At 44.6% G+C, this 17,571-nt stretch overlaps 1 protein-coding gene across 5 annotated transcripts in view; it reads right to left on the reverse strand.

The window, feature by feature from the left end:
* Polr1A (RNA polymerase I subunit RpI1) overlaps positions 1–17,571 on the reverse strand; it is a 610,310-nt gene that overhangs the window by 476,413 nt on the left and 116,326 nt on the right. For all 5 annotated transcript variants that reach the window (XM_075882913.1, XM_075882912.1, XM_037432148.2 and 2 more), the window contains one exon: positions 7,898–8,117. In XM_075882913.1, coding sequence (XP_075739028.1) covers positions 7,898–8,117 — 220 coding nt within the window. The remainder of the gene's footprint in view (positions 1–7,897; positions 8,118–17,571) is intronic.

A 17,571-nucleotide genomic window follows, 5' to 3' on the forward strand; every position in this document is an offset into this window, starting at 1 on the left:
CGGGGGTGCTATCATATTGTGGCAAAAGTCATGATCTTTCTTGGACGACAAGCGATTTTTTTAGTCTAGTTTTCCAGAAACCTGCAACGCGATGTCCACTAATGGCCCTTCACAACAGCCATAGTGACAGCAAATCCTATCGTATCGTCGTTGCTCGAAAATCTCTTGCATGAAGTTGGGCCTTCAAGTTCCGTATTTGGAAAGAGCAACCGTCTGTTGGCGCAGGCAGTTTTGTGACCTTCGCTCGCTATGTGCATATCAGCTGCAATGTCTCTCCATTCCCACCGCTCGTGAACCCCACTGTGGCGCATAGATGATTTAAAGAGACAGGGGATATGCCACGCACAGGTAGAAAGAAAAACAATGCGGTGCGTGGCAGCGAAAAAATGTCGGCATAATAATAAATTGGGGTCGTCATAATAATAAAAAACGGAAGAAATCCAACAGGCAAGGAGGTGCGAGGCGTCGGTTAGCGAGATTGCAACGGACGAATGTAGAAAGTCCGTTCATTACGCGAGTAAATTCAGTATTTTAGAAATATATTGCCTCTAACTTTTTTTACATCAAAATGACAAAATGACCATATTTATTGTTAGATGCACAAGGCTTATTCGTGAGTAACATCAAGCAAACTAAAGAACCACATATTATACTTTTTTTTAAATAAAAACTATGCGATCGCACTTTAAGGGATTAGAAGCCAGACAGCTATCACCTCTGCGGGCACGAGAAAAAACAACCACCCTAAGGATGAAACTAAAACCAGCCACACTGCACCAAGCGCACTCAGATGATCAAGCAATTGGCGGCACACCATATTGGAAATAAAAGAAGAGAGACTGCGTGTGAAAAAAAATTCCACGCATTCCCGAAGTGTGGCAGCACATGCCAAGTTAGACAAATGATCGAAAAGTGCGTTTTAAACATACAGGCAATGGCATACGTGTGTGGCATAAAGCCTTTGGTGCCTGTCAAATAATGCTGTACATGTATGTTGAAACACTCAAAGGGCCAAGTTATCTGAAATTTCATTTATTTGAAATGAACAAATGAACATTTATAAACTGCATTTAACACTCTTCAAAGGTGGTTTCACTGTGGTAGAGGTGTGCTATACCCTGAATACACCTATACAGAAAAAGCCCACACTACCACAAAGCTCTGCTATAAGGTTAAATAAACTAATATATTACCACCCCCCCCACCCATCAATAATTTACGCCTAAAGTTTGGAAGCTTGTTATACCGGCTGAGTATAACAGGCAGTAGCGGCGATGGCGTAGTGGTTAGAGTAGCAGCGATGGCGTAGTGGTTAGAGCATCCGCCTCGCAAGCAAGAGGTCCGTGGTTCAAATCCCGGTGCCGCACAGTTCCCAACCGGATTTAAAAAAAAAAATCCGCGTGTTGATGGAACTGCATTAAGAGGCCTGGGGTGCGGCCTCACCGGTAACCACCACCGGGAACGCACTCCCTCACCAGAGAAAGATTGGCCACCCTGGTGCAGTATCTGGCCACTACCTCCCACATGCATACGTCAAATAACTCACGGCCCCCAGTCCCCAGCAGCTGCGAAGCAACTGACCACGGCGGCGGTCAGATCTGCAACGCAGCAGAGGGTGCTAAGAATCTCTGGATCCGGACAGGCCGCCATTGGAACCTGAACTTGGCAACATTTAACGCTAGAACCTTATCTAGTGAAGGAAGTCTAGCTGTATGTACTATTCGAGGAGCTAGAGGGTGTTAAATGGGATATTATAGGGCTCAGTGAGGTTAGGAGGACAGATGAGGCCTATACTGTGCTACAGAATGGGCACGTCCTTTGCTATCGGGGCTTGGCAGACAGAAGAGAACTGGGAGTGGGGTTCCTAATTCACAGAAACATAGCTGGCAACATAGAGGAATACTATAGCATTAATGAAAGGGTGGTAGGTATCGTAATTAAACTGAATAAAAGATACAAGATGAAGGTAGTACAGGCTTACGCGCCTACATCCAGCCATGATGACGCTTCAGCTGAAAGCTTCTATGAAGACGTGGAATCGGCAATGAGTAAGGTAAAAACACAGTATACTATAGTGATGGGCGACTTTAATGCAAAGGTGGGGAAGAAGCAGGCTGGAGACCAGGCAGTAGGAGATTATGGCATCGGCACTAGAAACGCCGGAGGAGAGCTACTAGTAGAATTTGCAGAACGCAATAATTTGCGGATTTTGAATACCTTCTACCGAAAACGAGAAAACCGCAAGCGGACATGGAGGAGCCCTAATGGCGAAAATAAGAACGAAATAGACTTTATAATGACTGCACACCCAGGAATCGTGAAGGATGTGGAAGTGGTTGGCAAGGTACGATGCAGTGACCATAGAATGGTACGGTCTCGAATTCGCCTAGACTTGAAGAAGGAACCACAGAAACTGATACGCAAGAAGCCAATCAATGAGCTAGCACTGAGAGGGAAAGTACAGGAATTCAGAGTGTCGCTGCAGAACAGGTACTCGGCTCTTAGTGAGGAAACTAACCTTAGCGTAGACACAATGAATGATAATCTGACGAGTATCATTACGGAGTGTGCAGTGGAAGTTGGAGGCAGGGTAGTTAGACAGGACACTGGCAAGCTTTCCCAGGAAACGAAGAACCTAATTAAGAAGCGTCAAATCATGAAAGTCTCAAGTACAACAGACAAAATAGAACTGGCAGAGCTTTCGAAGTTGATTAATAGGCGTAAGGTATGCGATGTAAGAAGGTATAACATGGAGAGAATTGAACACGCTCTGAAAAACGGAGGAAGCGTCAAAGCAGCGAAGAGGAAACTTGGGATAGGCAAAAGTCGGATGTATGCACTAAGGGACAAAGAAGGCAAAATAACTACCAATATGGATAGGATAGTTAAAATAGTGGAGGAGTTTTACAGAGATCTGTACAGTAGCCGAGACAACCACGACCTTAATATTATAAGAACTAGAAGTAACCCAGATGACACCCCACCAGTAATGATAGAAGAAGTCAGAAAAGCTTTGGAGAGCATGCAAAGAGGCAAAGCTGCTGGTGAGGATCAGGTAACATCAGACCTGCTGAAAGATGGAGGACAGATTGTGTTAGAAAAACTAGCCACCCTGTTTACGAGGTGTCTCCTGACGGGAAGGGTACCAGAGTCTTGGAAGAACGCTAACATCATCTTAATACATAAGAAAGGAGATGACAAGGACTTGAAGAATTACAGGCCAATCAGCTTGCTCTCTGTAGTATACAAGCTATTTACAAAGGTAATTGCTAACAGAGTAAAGAAAACATTAGAATTCAGTCAACCAAAGGAACAAGCAGGATTTAGAACAGGCTACTCAACAATTGACCACATTCATACTATTAATCAGGTAATAGAGAAATCCTCAGAGTATAACCAACCACTATACATAGCCTTCATAGATTACGAGAAGGCGTTTGATTCAGTAAAAATATCAGCCGTCATGCAGACACTGCGGAATCAGGGTGTAGATGAAGTATATATAAACATTCTGGAAGAAATCTACAGGGGATCAACTGCTACCATAGTGCTTCATAAAGAAAGCAACAGAATACCAATCAAGAAGGGTGTAAGGCAGGGGGACACAATCTCCCCAATGCTATTTACCGCGTGCTTACAGGAGGTTTTCAGAAGCCTAGAATGGGAACAGTTAGGGATAAAAGTTAATGGAGAATACCTTAGTAACTTGCGCTTCGCCGATGACATTGCATTGCTGAGTAACTCAGGGGACGAATTGCAACTCATGATTACGGAGTTAGACAAGGAGAGAAGAAAGGTGGGTCTTAAAATTAATCTGCAGAAAACTAAAGTAATGTACAACAACCTCGGAAAGGAGCAGCGCTTCGTGATAGGTAATAGTGCACTTGAAGTTGTAAAAGACTATGTCTACTTAGGGCAGGTAATGACCGCAGAGCCTAACCACGAGATTGAAGTAACTAGAAGAATAAGAATGGGGTGGAGCACATTCGGCAAGCACTCTCAAATTATGACAGGTAGATTGCCACTATCCCTCAAGAGGAAGGTATATAACAGCTGTATCTTGCCGGTACTTAGCTACGGAGCAGAAACCTGGAGACTTACAAAGAGGGTTCAGCTTAAATTAAGGACGACACAGCGAGCAATGGAAAGAAAAATGGTAGGTATAACCTTAAGAGACAAGAAGAGAGCAGAGTGGATTAGAGGACAAACGGGGGTTAAGGATATCATAGTTGAAATAAAGAAGAGGAAATGGACATGGGCCGGGCATGTAGCGCGTAGACAGGATAACCGCTGGTCATTAAGGGTAACTAACTGGATTCCCAGAGAAGGGAAGCGGATTAGGGGGAGACAGAAGGTTAGGTGGGCAGATGAGATTAAGAAGTTTGCGGGTATGAATTGGCAGCAGCAAGCACAGGACCGGGTTAACTGGCGGAACATGGGAGAGGCCTTTGTCCTGCAGTGGACGCAGTCAGGCTGATGATGATGATGATACCGGCTCATGCGCTCAAAGTATAATAAATTTCGAAAGATATCGTATTTCACAGGTTATCACTTGCAATAAAGAGAGAAATTGAGCTACTAGTCAAAGTTGCTTCTCCTTTTTCTTTGAACCAAAAAGAATGACATTTCCACATGCCTTCTTTCAATATGTATTAAGAAGAATTGAACAGGTTAGTTGGGTCATGACAAATAGTCGAGCCTGACTATATCGAACGCGTTTATATCAAATTATCCCATATATCGAAAATTCCTGAACAAGGTAAATTTACATTGAGATTATATAGCAAAAGTTAGTGTTTTATCGAACGAAAATAGCAACGACAACTGATACATCAAACTCCATGTGCCTAAAAGTACCCCAGCAAGTTGGCTTTCTCTCGTGGTGGTGGGGAAAACTAACGGTGCCACCCTAGAAAAAGTTGGTTAAACCCAGCTGTGCACGGGCGAACACCCCCTTGCAAAAAATAATCCTAGCCCGCTCGCAGCGCTTACAGCCAATTAGAAGCTGTCGTGCTTTCTTCGAGGCGCGGCGGCGGTAGAAATGAGTGCCATTTTTTCTTTCTTTATGCTTGAGTGGCTGCAGCTGCCTGTTTTCCTCGAGTCCTCATCCAATGTGGTCTGTGCTGGTGGTGTTTCCTGTTGCTCTGTAAACTGTATTGGCTGGCTGTCGCCATGGCTTGCGCAAAAAGGCTGAATTCGCAGTTCGCCGCGAAACTCGAAATCAAAAATCGGGTCGAGCGCGGTAAAAAGAAGTCCGACGTCGCCGCCGCATACCGAATTCCTAGGAGCACCTTGAGTACTATCCTGAAGAACAAGGCAGACATTAGGGCCAAGTCGGACAAAAGGCCAGGTGCCCGTGGCACCCGACCTGTGTGCACTGCTGTGTACGAAGATGTTGAAGCGGCCATTTACAAGTGTTCCCGGGTGTTGTTGACGGATCGACATTCAATGAGTTCGTCAGTGCGGACGATGATGTCGCCATCACGGGTCAGCTGCAAAATGAGGACTACATTGCAGAGATCGTGCCGACCACGAGCCAAAGCGACAGCAATAAGGAAATTGACGATGGCCCATTGCCTACATCTTCCGAGGTGATTAGTGCACTTGCACTGGTCTGGCGCTATTGCGTGAATGTGGAAGGTAGCGGCCTCAGCTGCTCCGACTCGTTGGACAACGTGGAGGCGTGCATGCTGTCGCAGGCAGTGAAGTCGTTGACCCAGAAGAAAACCCGCGACTATTTTGTACCACAATATGGGTCGCAAGTAAGCCGCCATATTAATAAACTACTTTTCTTATAATTTATTATGTGCCTTTGTGTCAAATCTTACACTGGGCCTATATCGAAATAATAAACGTTTTTTGGGGAGTTCAATATACCGGGGTTCGACTGTATACTCTTTATTTTTTTTTATGTGTAATATACATACACTATTCTAATTGAATTTTAAATTATTCCATGACCCCTGTTCTCTTTGAACCCCTAATTTACTAATCACACATGCCTACAAGAGAGCTACACTGCACACACATGGTCCGTCCTGCTGCTCGAACAATACTGTTCATATTTAGAGTGGAACCCCAATTATACAACTTTCATAGGGCCACGCGAAAATGTCGTCTAATCCGGGCATCGTATGATCGAGAAACTAAGAGTATAGACAAGGACAATCAGTCTTGACAAAAAACCGGGTACAGACCGCCTGAATAAGCCCATGGCACGAACGTGCGCCTCTGCAAGGAAGGCCGATTAAATTATTCTTGCCAATGGCAGCTAATAGCAGCATTACCAAGTTGGAGCAGGAGCAAGGGAGTCTCTATTTTCAACTTTTAAAAATTGAATAAAGTCCGAAAATTGCCTGCACGTGAAAAACAAAACTGAAACCGTGTTGCCAACAGCCTCCCGTTAAGAGAGTCAAGACGTAGTGCCGCCTCTATTACATAATGGCGACGGAACATAAGTTTGCGTAGAACATGGTGTAGAATGCCTTCGTGCGTTTGCGAGTTCTAATTTGCTGCCTTGTGAAGTGCAACTAGTGGTGTCCTATTGTTATTATGAACGTTCACGTGAAGTGGAAGTAATTTTGCCCAATGAAAACAGCTGCCTTGTGCCGTTATGAATGTGCAAGCCTGTGACTGCGAATGCAACAAAGGCGAAGATCAGCTGTATGTCGACCAGGAAAAGTTTCCACGAAACGAAAACCTGGAAATACCAAATTTTTGGCCGGCTGAAGCTACTCTGTGTAGATAGAGCTTAACTAGGTAACGACCATGGAAACGTACACACATGGTCTAGGCGTAGGAAGCACATGAACTTCTAAGAGAATGAATTTTCCATCTAAGAAGACATACTGTCCCACTCTCTACTTTTCTAATCGTCAACATAGGGGAACACACATTCTTAATTTTGCACTCTTGAATATTTGGACGACGTTTGATTTGAGTAAAGGTGTTTTTTTTTCTTTAAGACGGAATCCAAAAGTCGTCGTAAGATGCGAGATCGGCGTAGAACTGTGCTGTACAACCAAGGTTTTTATTACATTATTTCTATGGTGATTTTGCCAGGACCAAAAAGATTCGTCGTAGAATGCGGCTGATCAGGAAATTGAGGAACGTATAATTGAAGTTCCACTGTATAAGTCTTATGGCACAAAACATTAACTGCTTAACTTGTACGTGCACAGTCTGCGGAACGAGCACAGAAAACACCGCAGCAACAAGAACGATGGGAAGAAGGACAATGAAGAGGACGACACCAAAAAGAAAAATTGTAAGCTTAGGAGCTGGCCAAACAGCCACTTTTGAAAAAGGAACCGCATGCGTCCCAAAACTTCGGATCAGTTTTTAGCTTTTAATTCTGACATTAGAAACTTTTGACTAGAAGTGGCTGGAAAACTTATTTTATGCATATTAATTTTTACCCAGCCAGGCAGATCTCTGTCAAATATGTTCACCTTTAAAACTATCCAACACTAAAAACGCATGATAAGTTAAAATAAATTAATAGGAATGTAAGCATGATTTCAAAGTTTAACTAAAGTACTAATATTAACACATAATGTAATACAGTCCACCTCGATCCAAGAATGTCAATTTAATAAAATCCGTAAAGTTCGAACTATAGCTGAACCCAGAATAACGACATAATCAGGTAACCCAGCATGTTTTGCTACCGCGAAAATTTCATCAACACTTAGTAATATCGTACAAGTTGGGAATTGATCAGCAAAAGAAAATTTAAATGCCAAACCTGTATTGAAACAGTTGACCAATGAGACCATTCCCAACCAACCGCCCCAAATTACTCTTTCACCATGGCTCCATAGCCCCACAAGCAAAAGTGCACAGAAGGGTTAGGCTGTCTTAATCATTAGGCTATAGTGCAGAGGTATGCTCTTACCCTGTGAGCCATGATGCTGGGCTTGTGCAAAGTTGGCTGCCGGTTGAGTAGCAGCATGTCGCCTTGCCGCAAATGCCGGTGCACAATCTTGGAGCGTGCAAATATGTGTTGGGGGGCCTCGGTCGGAGTAAGCAGCTGCTTGGCCACCGCTTCCCGCCGCGTGCGATTGGTCGGGTCCAATCGGATCACCCCACCATCCTCTCGTTCCACCAGCAGAGCTCTGTAGACAATAGCGTCCAGAAGAGCAAAAGCAGTCAACACGGCAAAGATTTATTTGTCGCAAAGCTGCAAGCATTGTACCCTGGCAGCTTTCACAGCCAACCAAAATTACAAGAAAAAAATCCTGGTGGTGATGCAGACATTTACAACCATCCACAGCACTAATTAGATGAAGATCAATGAAGGATCACAGCACAGCCTTCTTTCACCTCTCCTTGTCTAACTATCGATGCAAGTTGTCGAAGATGTATTACCCACCCACTCAGCCAAGCTTTTCTTCAGGTGCATACATGACTTTAGGTCTACCGTCCTAAATTGTCGTGCAATTACTAAGCACAAGGTTCATACAGGTTTCAGCGATGCCACCGAGGTCTTCTGATTTGGAGCAATTTTTGGAGCAGGGAAATTTTGATTTTGAAGCACTCTGGTGCAGCGAAAGTTTCCATTTTGGAGCATTTTGGAGCAGCAAAATTTTCATTTCGGAGCACATTGAGAGAAGCAAAATTTTCCATTTTGGAGCAATCTGGAGCAGCTAACTTAGCATCCTGGAGGAGAAGCAAATTGCATTTCCATTCAAGGGCATGAATAATTATTTCATAATAATAATTTGTCTCCTATGAGGAGCTCCTATGAAATATTTCCATTAATTTCAAATCTCATGAAGCCAGTCATCTTAGGAGCACTCCCCAATTTAGATGATGCAAAAGTAATAGCATCATTATGTTGGCCATTCAGAAAAACTTAATCAGTGATTATTTTCATAGCATATGAACGGAATACCGCATGAATAAAATTATACTTCATGAAATAACATTCTGATTGATTGGTATGTGAGGGTTAATGTCCCAAAACTACCATATGACTATGAGAGACGCCGTAGTGGAGGACTCCAGAAATTTTGACCACCTGGGGATCATTAACGTGCACCTAAATCTGAGCACACGGGCCTACAACATTTCTGCCTCCACCAGAAATGCAGCCGCCACAGCCGTGAAATAACATTCTAAACACCTGTGTGTTATCAGTATATATAGACAAACACTGTGACATACAGCACTAGAGACACACACAGTCGCAACTTGAATGTAAACATTCGACAGAAGTCTGTCTGGTTCGGTATGAAACTGGGAGATGATTTAGACTCCAACTAAAAGTTTTCAAGAAACTCGACGTTTCGAAACCGACTTGGTTCCTTTCTCAGGAGTGACTGCAGAAACTACGAAGCAGCGGCGTCTTCAAAGCACTCGCGGGACGTATAATGACACCTCTCTCTCACTCTCGTTTTGCCGTGGGGCGCAATCCTTGTGTATACACTGAGAGAAGAGTTCCGAGAGAGCGGATGATATTATGGGCTGTCCTCCATATGCGCCACGACTCGAGTAATAACTTTCTCCACCAGTTCGATTCGCTTTCAAGGATGGTCATCGCTTCGAAATTTTTCGGTGATCCAACGTCTCAGCATGTTCGGCGACTGCGCTGCGCTCTTTGTAGAACTTCCGCACATCGTTGGCATGTTGATTCAGTCGCTCTGGTAGGTTTTTCGTCTCGCCAATATAAAAAGAGGGGCACTCGGCGCACGGAATTTCGTAAACAACACCGGGGGTCCTGTCCATTGTTGGCCGGTTTTTGGGGGGGAGGGAGGAAAGGCGGCCCAGCGTACGTGAAGGCACTTGCGCGATGCAAACCCCCTCCTTCTTGAAGATCCCTGCCAACATCTCGCTGGTTCCCTGAACGTATGGAACCGGTACGCGTTTCGGGGGGTGCCAATTAAGGTTGATTGGGGTTTTCGTCCCCTCTGTTGCTCTGCGTGGCGGGTGGCGGCTCGAATGAAGTTTTTTGGGATCTGTTTTTTCTGAGGTTCGCAATTAAGTGGGCCTCTCCTTTCTTTCGCTCTGTGTCATTGGAGCATAAGTTCTTAGCTCTCTCGAGTAGCGTGCACAACCGAGGCCATGTAGCAAACGGGGTGGGAAGAATAAAATAGATAGTAGCGGCCAGTGTGCGTTAGCTTCCTATGAACGGAGAACTCCAGGCCGTTGCGCTTTCTTGCCCCCTGGACGTCGAGAAAGGGCAGGCAGTGGTCGCTTTCACACTCAATCGTGAATTGTATGGCAGGGTGCACAGAATTTAGGTGTTGTCAAAAGTTTTCAACGTCAGACGTATTCCTGTCACAAAAAGCAATCGTCCATATAACGCAGAAAAAGCTTGGGTCGTGGGGAGAAGAAACTGAGTGCTTTCTCTTCTATATACTCCATAGCCAGGTTTGCCATCGTGATGGAGATGGAAGCTCCCATCGCGGTTCCACTGTTCTGCCTGAAAATAGTTTCTTTGTAGGAGAAGTACGTACTGGACAGGCAGAACTCCAGTAGACGGCAGAGCTCGTCAACCGTAAAAGGAGTCCTTTCACTCGAGCTTGTGTTCCCCTCAAGCGTAGAACGGGCAGAGGAGACAGCTAAGAGAACTGGCACGTTGGTGAACAATGAAACGACATCAAATGAGACCAGGCTCTCGTCATCGTCTATGCTCACCTCTGGCACTAGCTCCACGAAGTGGCTGGAGTCACGCAAATGAGTTGGTGTCTTCCGTGTTAGTGGGGCGAAGATTCGGGGTACAAAATTTGAAAGGGCTCAGCATGGGGAGGAAGTGAACTCTACAATTGGTCGGAAAGGGACGTCAGGCTTGTGAATTTTCGGTAGTCCATAGAAACTCGGTGCGGATCCGTTACGGCAGATTAGTCGCATGTAAAGTGTTCTGAGATCCGGGTAATGCTCGAAAATTTTCGCGAGTAGCTTGTTTATCTGTGTCTCCGTTTGCTTCGTTAGGTCCTTTACTACCTGCGTGTATGTGTCCCCTTCTAGAAGAGCTGAAACCTTCCAATCGTAGTCGAAACACCACTGTCAAATCACCCTTTTCGGTGGGCAAGATCACAATTCTCCGATCTCGTCGGAGTTCCCTAAGTGCCTGGTTCTCCTCTATGGTCAAGTTCTTTTTCCTTTGTGACAACAATTTCGAAAAGATCCCAATTGATTTCAGCCTAATTTCTTCTCTGGCGCCCGGCCTCACGCTCTGGACGGCTTCCTCTACAGCCCCGACAAGTTTCGGTAGACGGGGCGTCGTTGAGATGTTATAGCCCTGTCCCTTTGCCAGAACAGAAGTTTCTCGATCAGTGAGTGGACGAGATGAAAGATTGGTGATAAACCTGGAATTTTAGATGCTTTGGCTGGAACTCTGGTCCAACAGATAGGAGAGTTTCTTATCCTGAGTGGTCCGATGCTTTTTTGTCGTCGATGCCACAACAGAGTACGTGAACGCGTCGACCGCAGACATCAACTCAGGGATGCGGTGCTCAAGTTGACGCTTGGCAAAGAACAGGTCCAATGTTTTTTTTCCGTAGAGAGGCGTTAATTTCATGAAGGCGGGCGTTGATCAGTCGTTGTTCGCCTTTCGTGATGAGTTCCAAGCCTTCAGGGGTCGAGACAGATCGTTTAAGGCGCAGGCTTTGAGGAACGACTTTCCTTTCTTTGCAGGTGCGGCTGAAGTCGAGATGAGTCTTGAAGACTGAGATGCCTTTCTTAATGCGTATGTAACGCCTGACGAGCAGCATGGTATAATGTCCGAAGTCTTGGCTGATTGATTTGAATGTAAACATTCGACAGAAGTCTGTCTGGTTGGCTATGAAACTGGGAGATGATTTAGACTCCAACCAAAGGTTTTAAAGAAACCCGACGTTTTGAAACCGATTTGATTCCTTCCTCAGAGGTGACTGCGGAAACTACGTAGCAGCGACGTCTTCAAAGCACTTCAAAACTTTCGGTTGGAGTCTAAACCCACTCTTTCAGTAGTTCTTTTTTCGTAAAAACATTACAGGAATGGAACCGTCTACCGGATGATCTCATCAATGGAACTGATAATGAATCCTTTTTTTTTTTCCTTGTAACAACTCCTACAATATCACTGCCACTAAGAATGGTTTGCTGTCTCGAAGCATGTGGGTGTTTACAAATGCATGACTGTGACGTTTTCGCTCACCAATATTCAAGTTTTTTTTTTTTTCTTCTCTTAAAATATTTTGAGTGCTGTTTTATTTGTTGAATCTATTGTTTCGATTAAAAACTATGTAGTCAAATTATTATGTGTACCTCCCCTACGTAATGCCTCACAGCGATGTAGGTGAAGTGTAAATAAATAATAAATAAATAAATCATCTCACACAGTCGCAACTGCATTTCCCTCAGACGATTCCAAGGATAATGAAAGGTGTTTTTTTTTTTTCTTCGCAACCGATTATACTGCTGGGCTTAACATGACGTCATTTAGCTAGTCTCATAAAGCCTACCTCCCCTGGCACTCATCTCTCTATGCTGAAACAACACAATTTAACAAACTTTGTTTTCCATTTGCAACAATGTTTTATGTGGCTAGGGCACTTTGTCTATACCCCAAAAACCCCCGGTAGTGTTCTAGAAAGCAGTGCATAAAGAAAAAAAAGACATCACAGGCTACCTTATGCATACACCTAAGACTAGAAGGTAAGAGCTATTTTCTTTTTATTGCGATAGCAATTACAAGGACATTCTCGACCGGTCTTTGCTATCGCAAAGGCCGTAGGTTAAAGAAAAATTATTTTTTTTTGGGGGGGGGGGGGGGGGGGTACCTTGATCTGAAGGGGGGCACATGCAAATGGTAATATTGAGCTATATATATGCCATGGCAAAAACATATTTCGAGGAAGAGGGAGGGGGGGCACGTCCCTTTTCTTGGTTGTGCAAGGTGACGAATGCAGCTAAAGCAGAGATAAAGAAGTCACAGTTTCGCTGCAAGAGCGAAGCAATGAATGCGATAGCAACAACTTGGAATGTAACGCTGAAAACGGCAAGCAGATAAAAAAGTGCAGTGCGCTGCTCACGCACAAATTACGCACGAAAACAACGTACACAGGATGAGAGATAGCAACTTTTACCGCTCGACACTTAACGCTGTTTAAACAAAAACGACGCACGAAATGTAGTCAAAAGTACAGATGAGTGCAAACTAATGAGTGTCCCAGTTGTTATACTTCGCCGTATATTAAAAGCGCACTCTTTTCGCAAATGTGGCCTGCGCAGCCAGCGAAGTGGCCTTTGTGTTGGGCCCGGCTACTGACGAACTAACGCAATCGTCCCGGTGAAAACCAAAGGCACACGTTTCTCCCCACTGAAAGATAAGCGCGTGTGCACAAGCATCTAACCCGACTCCCCCACTACCCTTCGTGGGGAAGCTAACTTTGCATGCCCCACAGTGTGATGCCGTCAGAAACATACAAAAAGAAACTGAATTACTAAAAGTAGTCAGAGGTGGTCGTTCGCTGTGCCAGCTAGTTCACAGCTGTAAGGGTTGTGTTTTCCTGTGATATTCAAGCCCGAGTTTCACCACAAACACGGGTGAACAGTGGGCACCGCTGCTTACAGCAAAAGAGAGAGAAAGAAAGAAAAAAAAATTAAGCCATAATCAGCTAAAATGTGCGCCTGCAGAAGACATGTTTCCCTACAACACAGTGGTGACACGCAGGCAGCATGGCAACTGCTCCTTGCAGCGTCAGCACGTCATAATGCAACCATTTGCCCATTCATTCTGGTAAAATAAAGAATTTCATAATGGCCAGTGTGACAGAATTTGCAATTTGTTTGGCTGAAAAACATGATCATTGAGGTTTCTGAACTGAGTTGTCGAAGGAGGCGTTGCAGACAAGCACTCCGCCAGCAATGCAAGTGCGCTAATTGCTTCAGCAACTGCCAATCAGAGGTTCGTACACAACACGAATTGCATCAGACTGACTTTTGAATTTCATTAGAATGGGTAAATCATGGTGCAAAAGAATGGGCGAGAATGGGGAGATCATGATGGGTAAACCAGAAAGAGAAGTAAATCATAATGCGCTTTTGAGAAGCATGTTTTCTTTGTGCAGGCACACATTTAAATAGACCACGAACCCCCCCCCCCCCCCCCTTCTTTGTTTCCCCTGCTGGCAGAAGCGTGGCTGGAGTGCCTTATCTGTCATTCATTAGAATCGGTACACTGCATGTCTTGTGGCTCCTAAAAGCCACTGTTTCTGTGGATTTTCTGCGAAATCGGGATCAAGAATCTGCCCAAGGCACCCAAAGTTTTCGAGCTAACCGGACTGGCGCTGACCGCCGCTTCATATGATCCACTCACACTTGTATTGCAAAACACGGGACCACAGCAATCCTTTGAATTAAGCAGAATTTTGAAATAACCGAGTTCGAATCAATGAGGTTTTACTGTACTCCGACTTAACACAACGAAATATAACAAGAAACGAAACAGACATTTCACCAAAAATGTAGGTGGAATCCTCAGTATGCACTGGCACCGAATGAGCAGAGGCCATCCAGTTCGCTGCTAGTCTTGCATGTCTCTGTACGCATTCGGTAGGGGGCCACGGTTGAGTAAGACTTGGAGCACGGTCGTGGTTATTGCATGCAGACTTGCCACAACGGATGAACCATGACTCCAAAAGCTTGCCAGTTGGGGTAAAAGAAAGCTTCTAAGGGAGTGAGAGATCACCAAGGGGGACATCTGGGCATGCTGGCATTCCATGTTTATGAATGATAATGGTGCACTGAAAACAGACACAATGAAGGAACACACAGCGCTGTGGTGTGCTTGTGTGTGTGTTTTCAGTGCGCTCACTTTCAGCGCAAGATACTTGAGCGAGTAGGTGGCTGTTTACTTTTAGATGTGAAATGGGGCATGGAGACATACTACAGACCTTTGCATTGGGCGAGGAGGTCCGGTCTGGCAACCAACGCATTCCTCCTCTCTGGCATGCGGGACCGGCTTGTGGTGTGAGAGTTGATGCTAGTATGTGTGGCGTTATCGAGCAAATAGCCGTATATTAAGCCAAGCTGCGGATTTTGTTTTTCTTCTTTGCTATGATGGCCAAGAATTCGTCATCAAGGAACCACTGCGCTGTTTTTGGGCGCAGTAACAACTACAGCAAAAGGAAACTGCTGTCGGAAGAAATATGCCACTTGCATCACCAGATGCGGAGATTTTGTAGCTGTAGACTCTTCAAGTTGCATCGCTTTCCTGTTGACGAGAAGCAGCGGCTTCTATGGCTTGCAAACTTAAACAGGAAAAACTTTACACCTTCCGCGGGTACTCGGGTATGTTCAGAGCACTTCTGAGGTGCTCTGAACATACCCGAGTACCCGCGGGTATGTTCAGAGCAACGAACCGCAACGACTCGACACAGATTCTCAACCACGGCTATGAACGAAAGGATCGCAGCCTACAGCTGTTCGAACGATGACAATATTTCCTTAATCAACAGCCTCACGTAACATTTCTCTCTATCGCAGGTCAAAGCACCAACGCAACAAATAATGAAGCAAGAGCTTGTGCCAACGAAGAAACGAATGGTAGATAACCAACTAGTCTGCTGTGCAGCAATACACGGTGCACTTACGATACTGATAAAGAGCTATCTACATTAAATTTTTGGGCGGTGATTCACTCATTACCACAGCTTGTGCAAATAAGTCAATAGCTGCAAAACAGACAAATGGAAAGATCGATCCATATTGGGCTAAATCGAGGCGGAAGAACAGCCTGGATCACTTGTTGGAGTGGCCAGTTAATTGCTTCAACCACCACTTTTAGCAATAAATGAGCAGTGACCGACGCCGCAATGTTATCAAGCATAGTCATACCACAGGCTGGGTCTTTGTTCTATAATTGAAGAATCAACGAAAGCTGCTATCAACACTAGATAGCAGCTTCGGAGGGCGTCAGTGTACAAGCCGCACGCTCGAAACTATACTGCGCAGGTCCCAGTTTACTTGTCATCCTTGCTCTCAACCACACAGTATTCCTCAATCATGAATCACTAACTGGGCCAATCGTCTACATTGATTAGCTACATTGCGTGACAGCAGTACTGCCTACCTGTGCACAGGAAAGGACTGCTCCAAAAAATATAAAAAGGGGACACACAGGCACGTCAGCATCGTTTAATTTAAGATCTGTATTAAAATGCACACTCGTAAAAATAAACGAGCGAGTAAGATACAGTCACTCTGAATTGAGAAACAATTTAGACATCAGTTAGTGCGCAGTTAATAAAAAACGTCAGTGCCACAAAATAAAGATGAGCCACTACAGGTTCAATGCAAGGCTTCATGCAAGAGCGGTAGCCGATGCAATGGCGTGGCGTAAAGAAATCGATCTTCTTAGAAAAGCGGATGACTACAGCTCAAGAAAGACATTCACTATGCTCTCGAAGTGTTCTTGCTCAGTCTGGAAAAGAAAGACCTAAAAATACTGCGCATTCTCTGAGCAGAAAGTCGGCACTGTGAATATACTCTAAGTCGGTGCTGTGAACGAGGTGGACTCATTCGCGGCACTGTAAAATAAATAAATTGTTCCTCAACGACTTGAACGTCTCAAAAGACCCATTTTCTAAAGAACCTGCATCACTTCAGTTGAAATTCAAGACGAAACGATAAAACCGCAGCCACACGCTTATCTTCTATGCAAGATGGCAGCCCCCACGAAAAAACGTCTATAGTTGTGAGTGCAGCAGTAGTCCCGAAACTTCGCGTCTTCCTCTTGTACCTTTATGCTGCTCCACACGTGAAAACGGCATGGCAAACTGTAAACAAGCAAGGCCACGCACAAGAACGGTGCCTCACCTCCTCCTCCTCCTCCTGCATTTGTGGCTAGAGGGAGATTCTGCAACAAGCCGTGCTGGTTCATCAAGGCCAGAAAAGTTTGAGAGTCATTGTCAATGGTCATTTTCGTTTTGGGCCTCTGTTTATGGAGAAATTTACAGCCACGCTTGTACAATTGGGAGGACCTCGTCCGAAATCAGGCATGGAATTTTCCAGGACTCACCTTCCTTCCTTCCGTCATTCAACTGAGCACCATTTACTAGTACTTTTCATGACGTCAACTGCCCGGGTCAATTTGTTTCTTTTTTTTTATATCGACAAAGATAATGGTTTCTTTCGTTTATTTCCTCATCCACATTGCTGTCATTTGATTCTATTTGTGTTATGGCCAATAAATTTTTTTACCATTATACACCGAGTGGTCGTGTTCTGGTTTGTTAATCGTTAGCAGTGACAGTGCTGGCAAAACACCATGGCTGTACATTTGCTTGTTTAAACGCAAAACAATCTGAGAATGTTACATGTATTCTTACTGCCGATCGTTGACTGGAGACTGTTGAGCCTAGTGGTTTGGCCAACAATGTATTTTCTTTCATAATTCACTTTCTGCAAACAATTCCCCACTTTCATGCCTACTGGCACTGTGAGTAATACATACATACCAAGAAACTTATTATTGTGAGTAATAAAAAAAAATCATGACTGTAATACGTTGCCAGTTGTGAGTTGAGTGTCTGTGGTGTGAGCATCAGTCCATCATATTTTCATCTTACATTTACTTCTTCA

This window comes from Rhipicephalus microplus, unplaced genomic scaffold (assembly GCF_043290135.1).
Source record: "Rhipicephalus microplus isolate Deutch F79 unplaced genomic scaffold, USDA_Rmic scaffold_14, whole genome shotgun sequence".
NCBI classification, from domain to species: domain Eukaryota; kingdom Metazoa; phylum Arthropoda; class Arachnida; order Ixodida; family Ixodidae; genus Rhipicephalus; species Rhipicephalus microplus.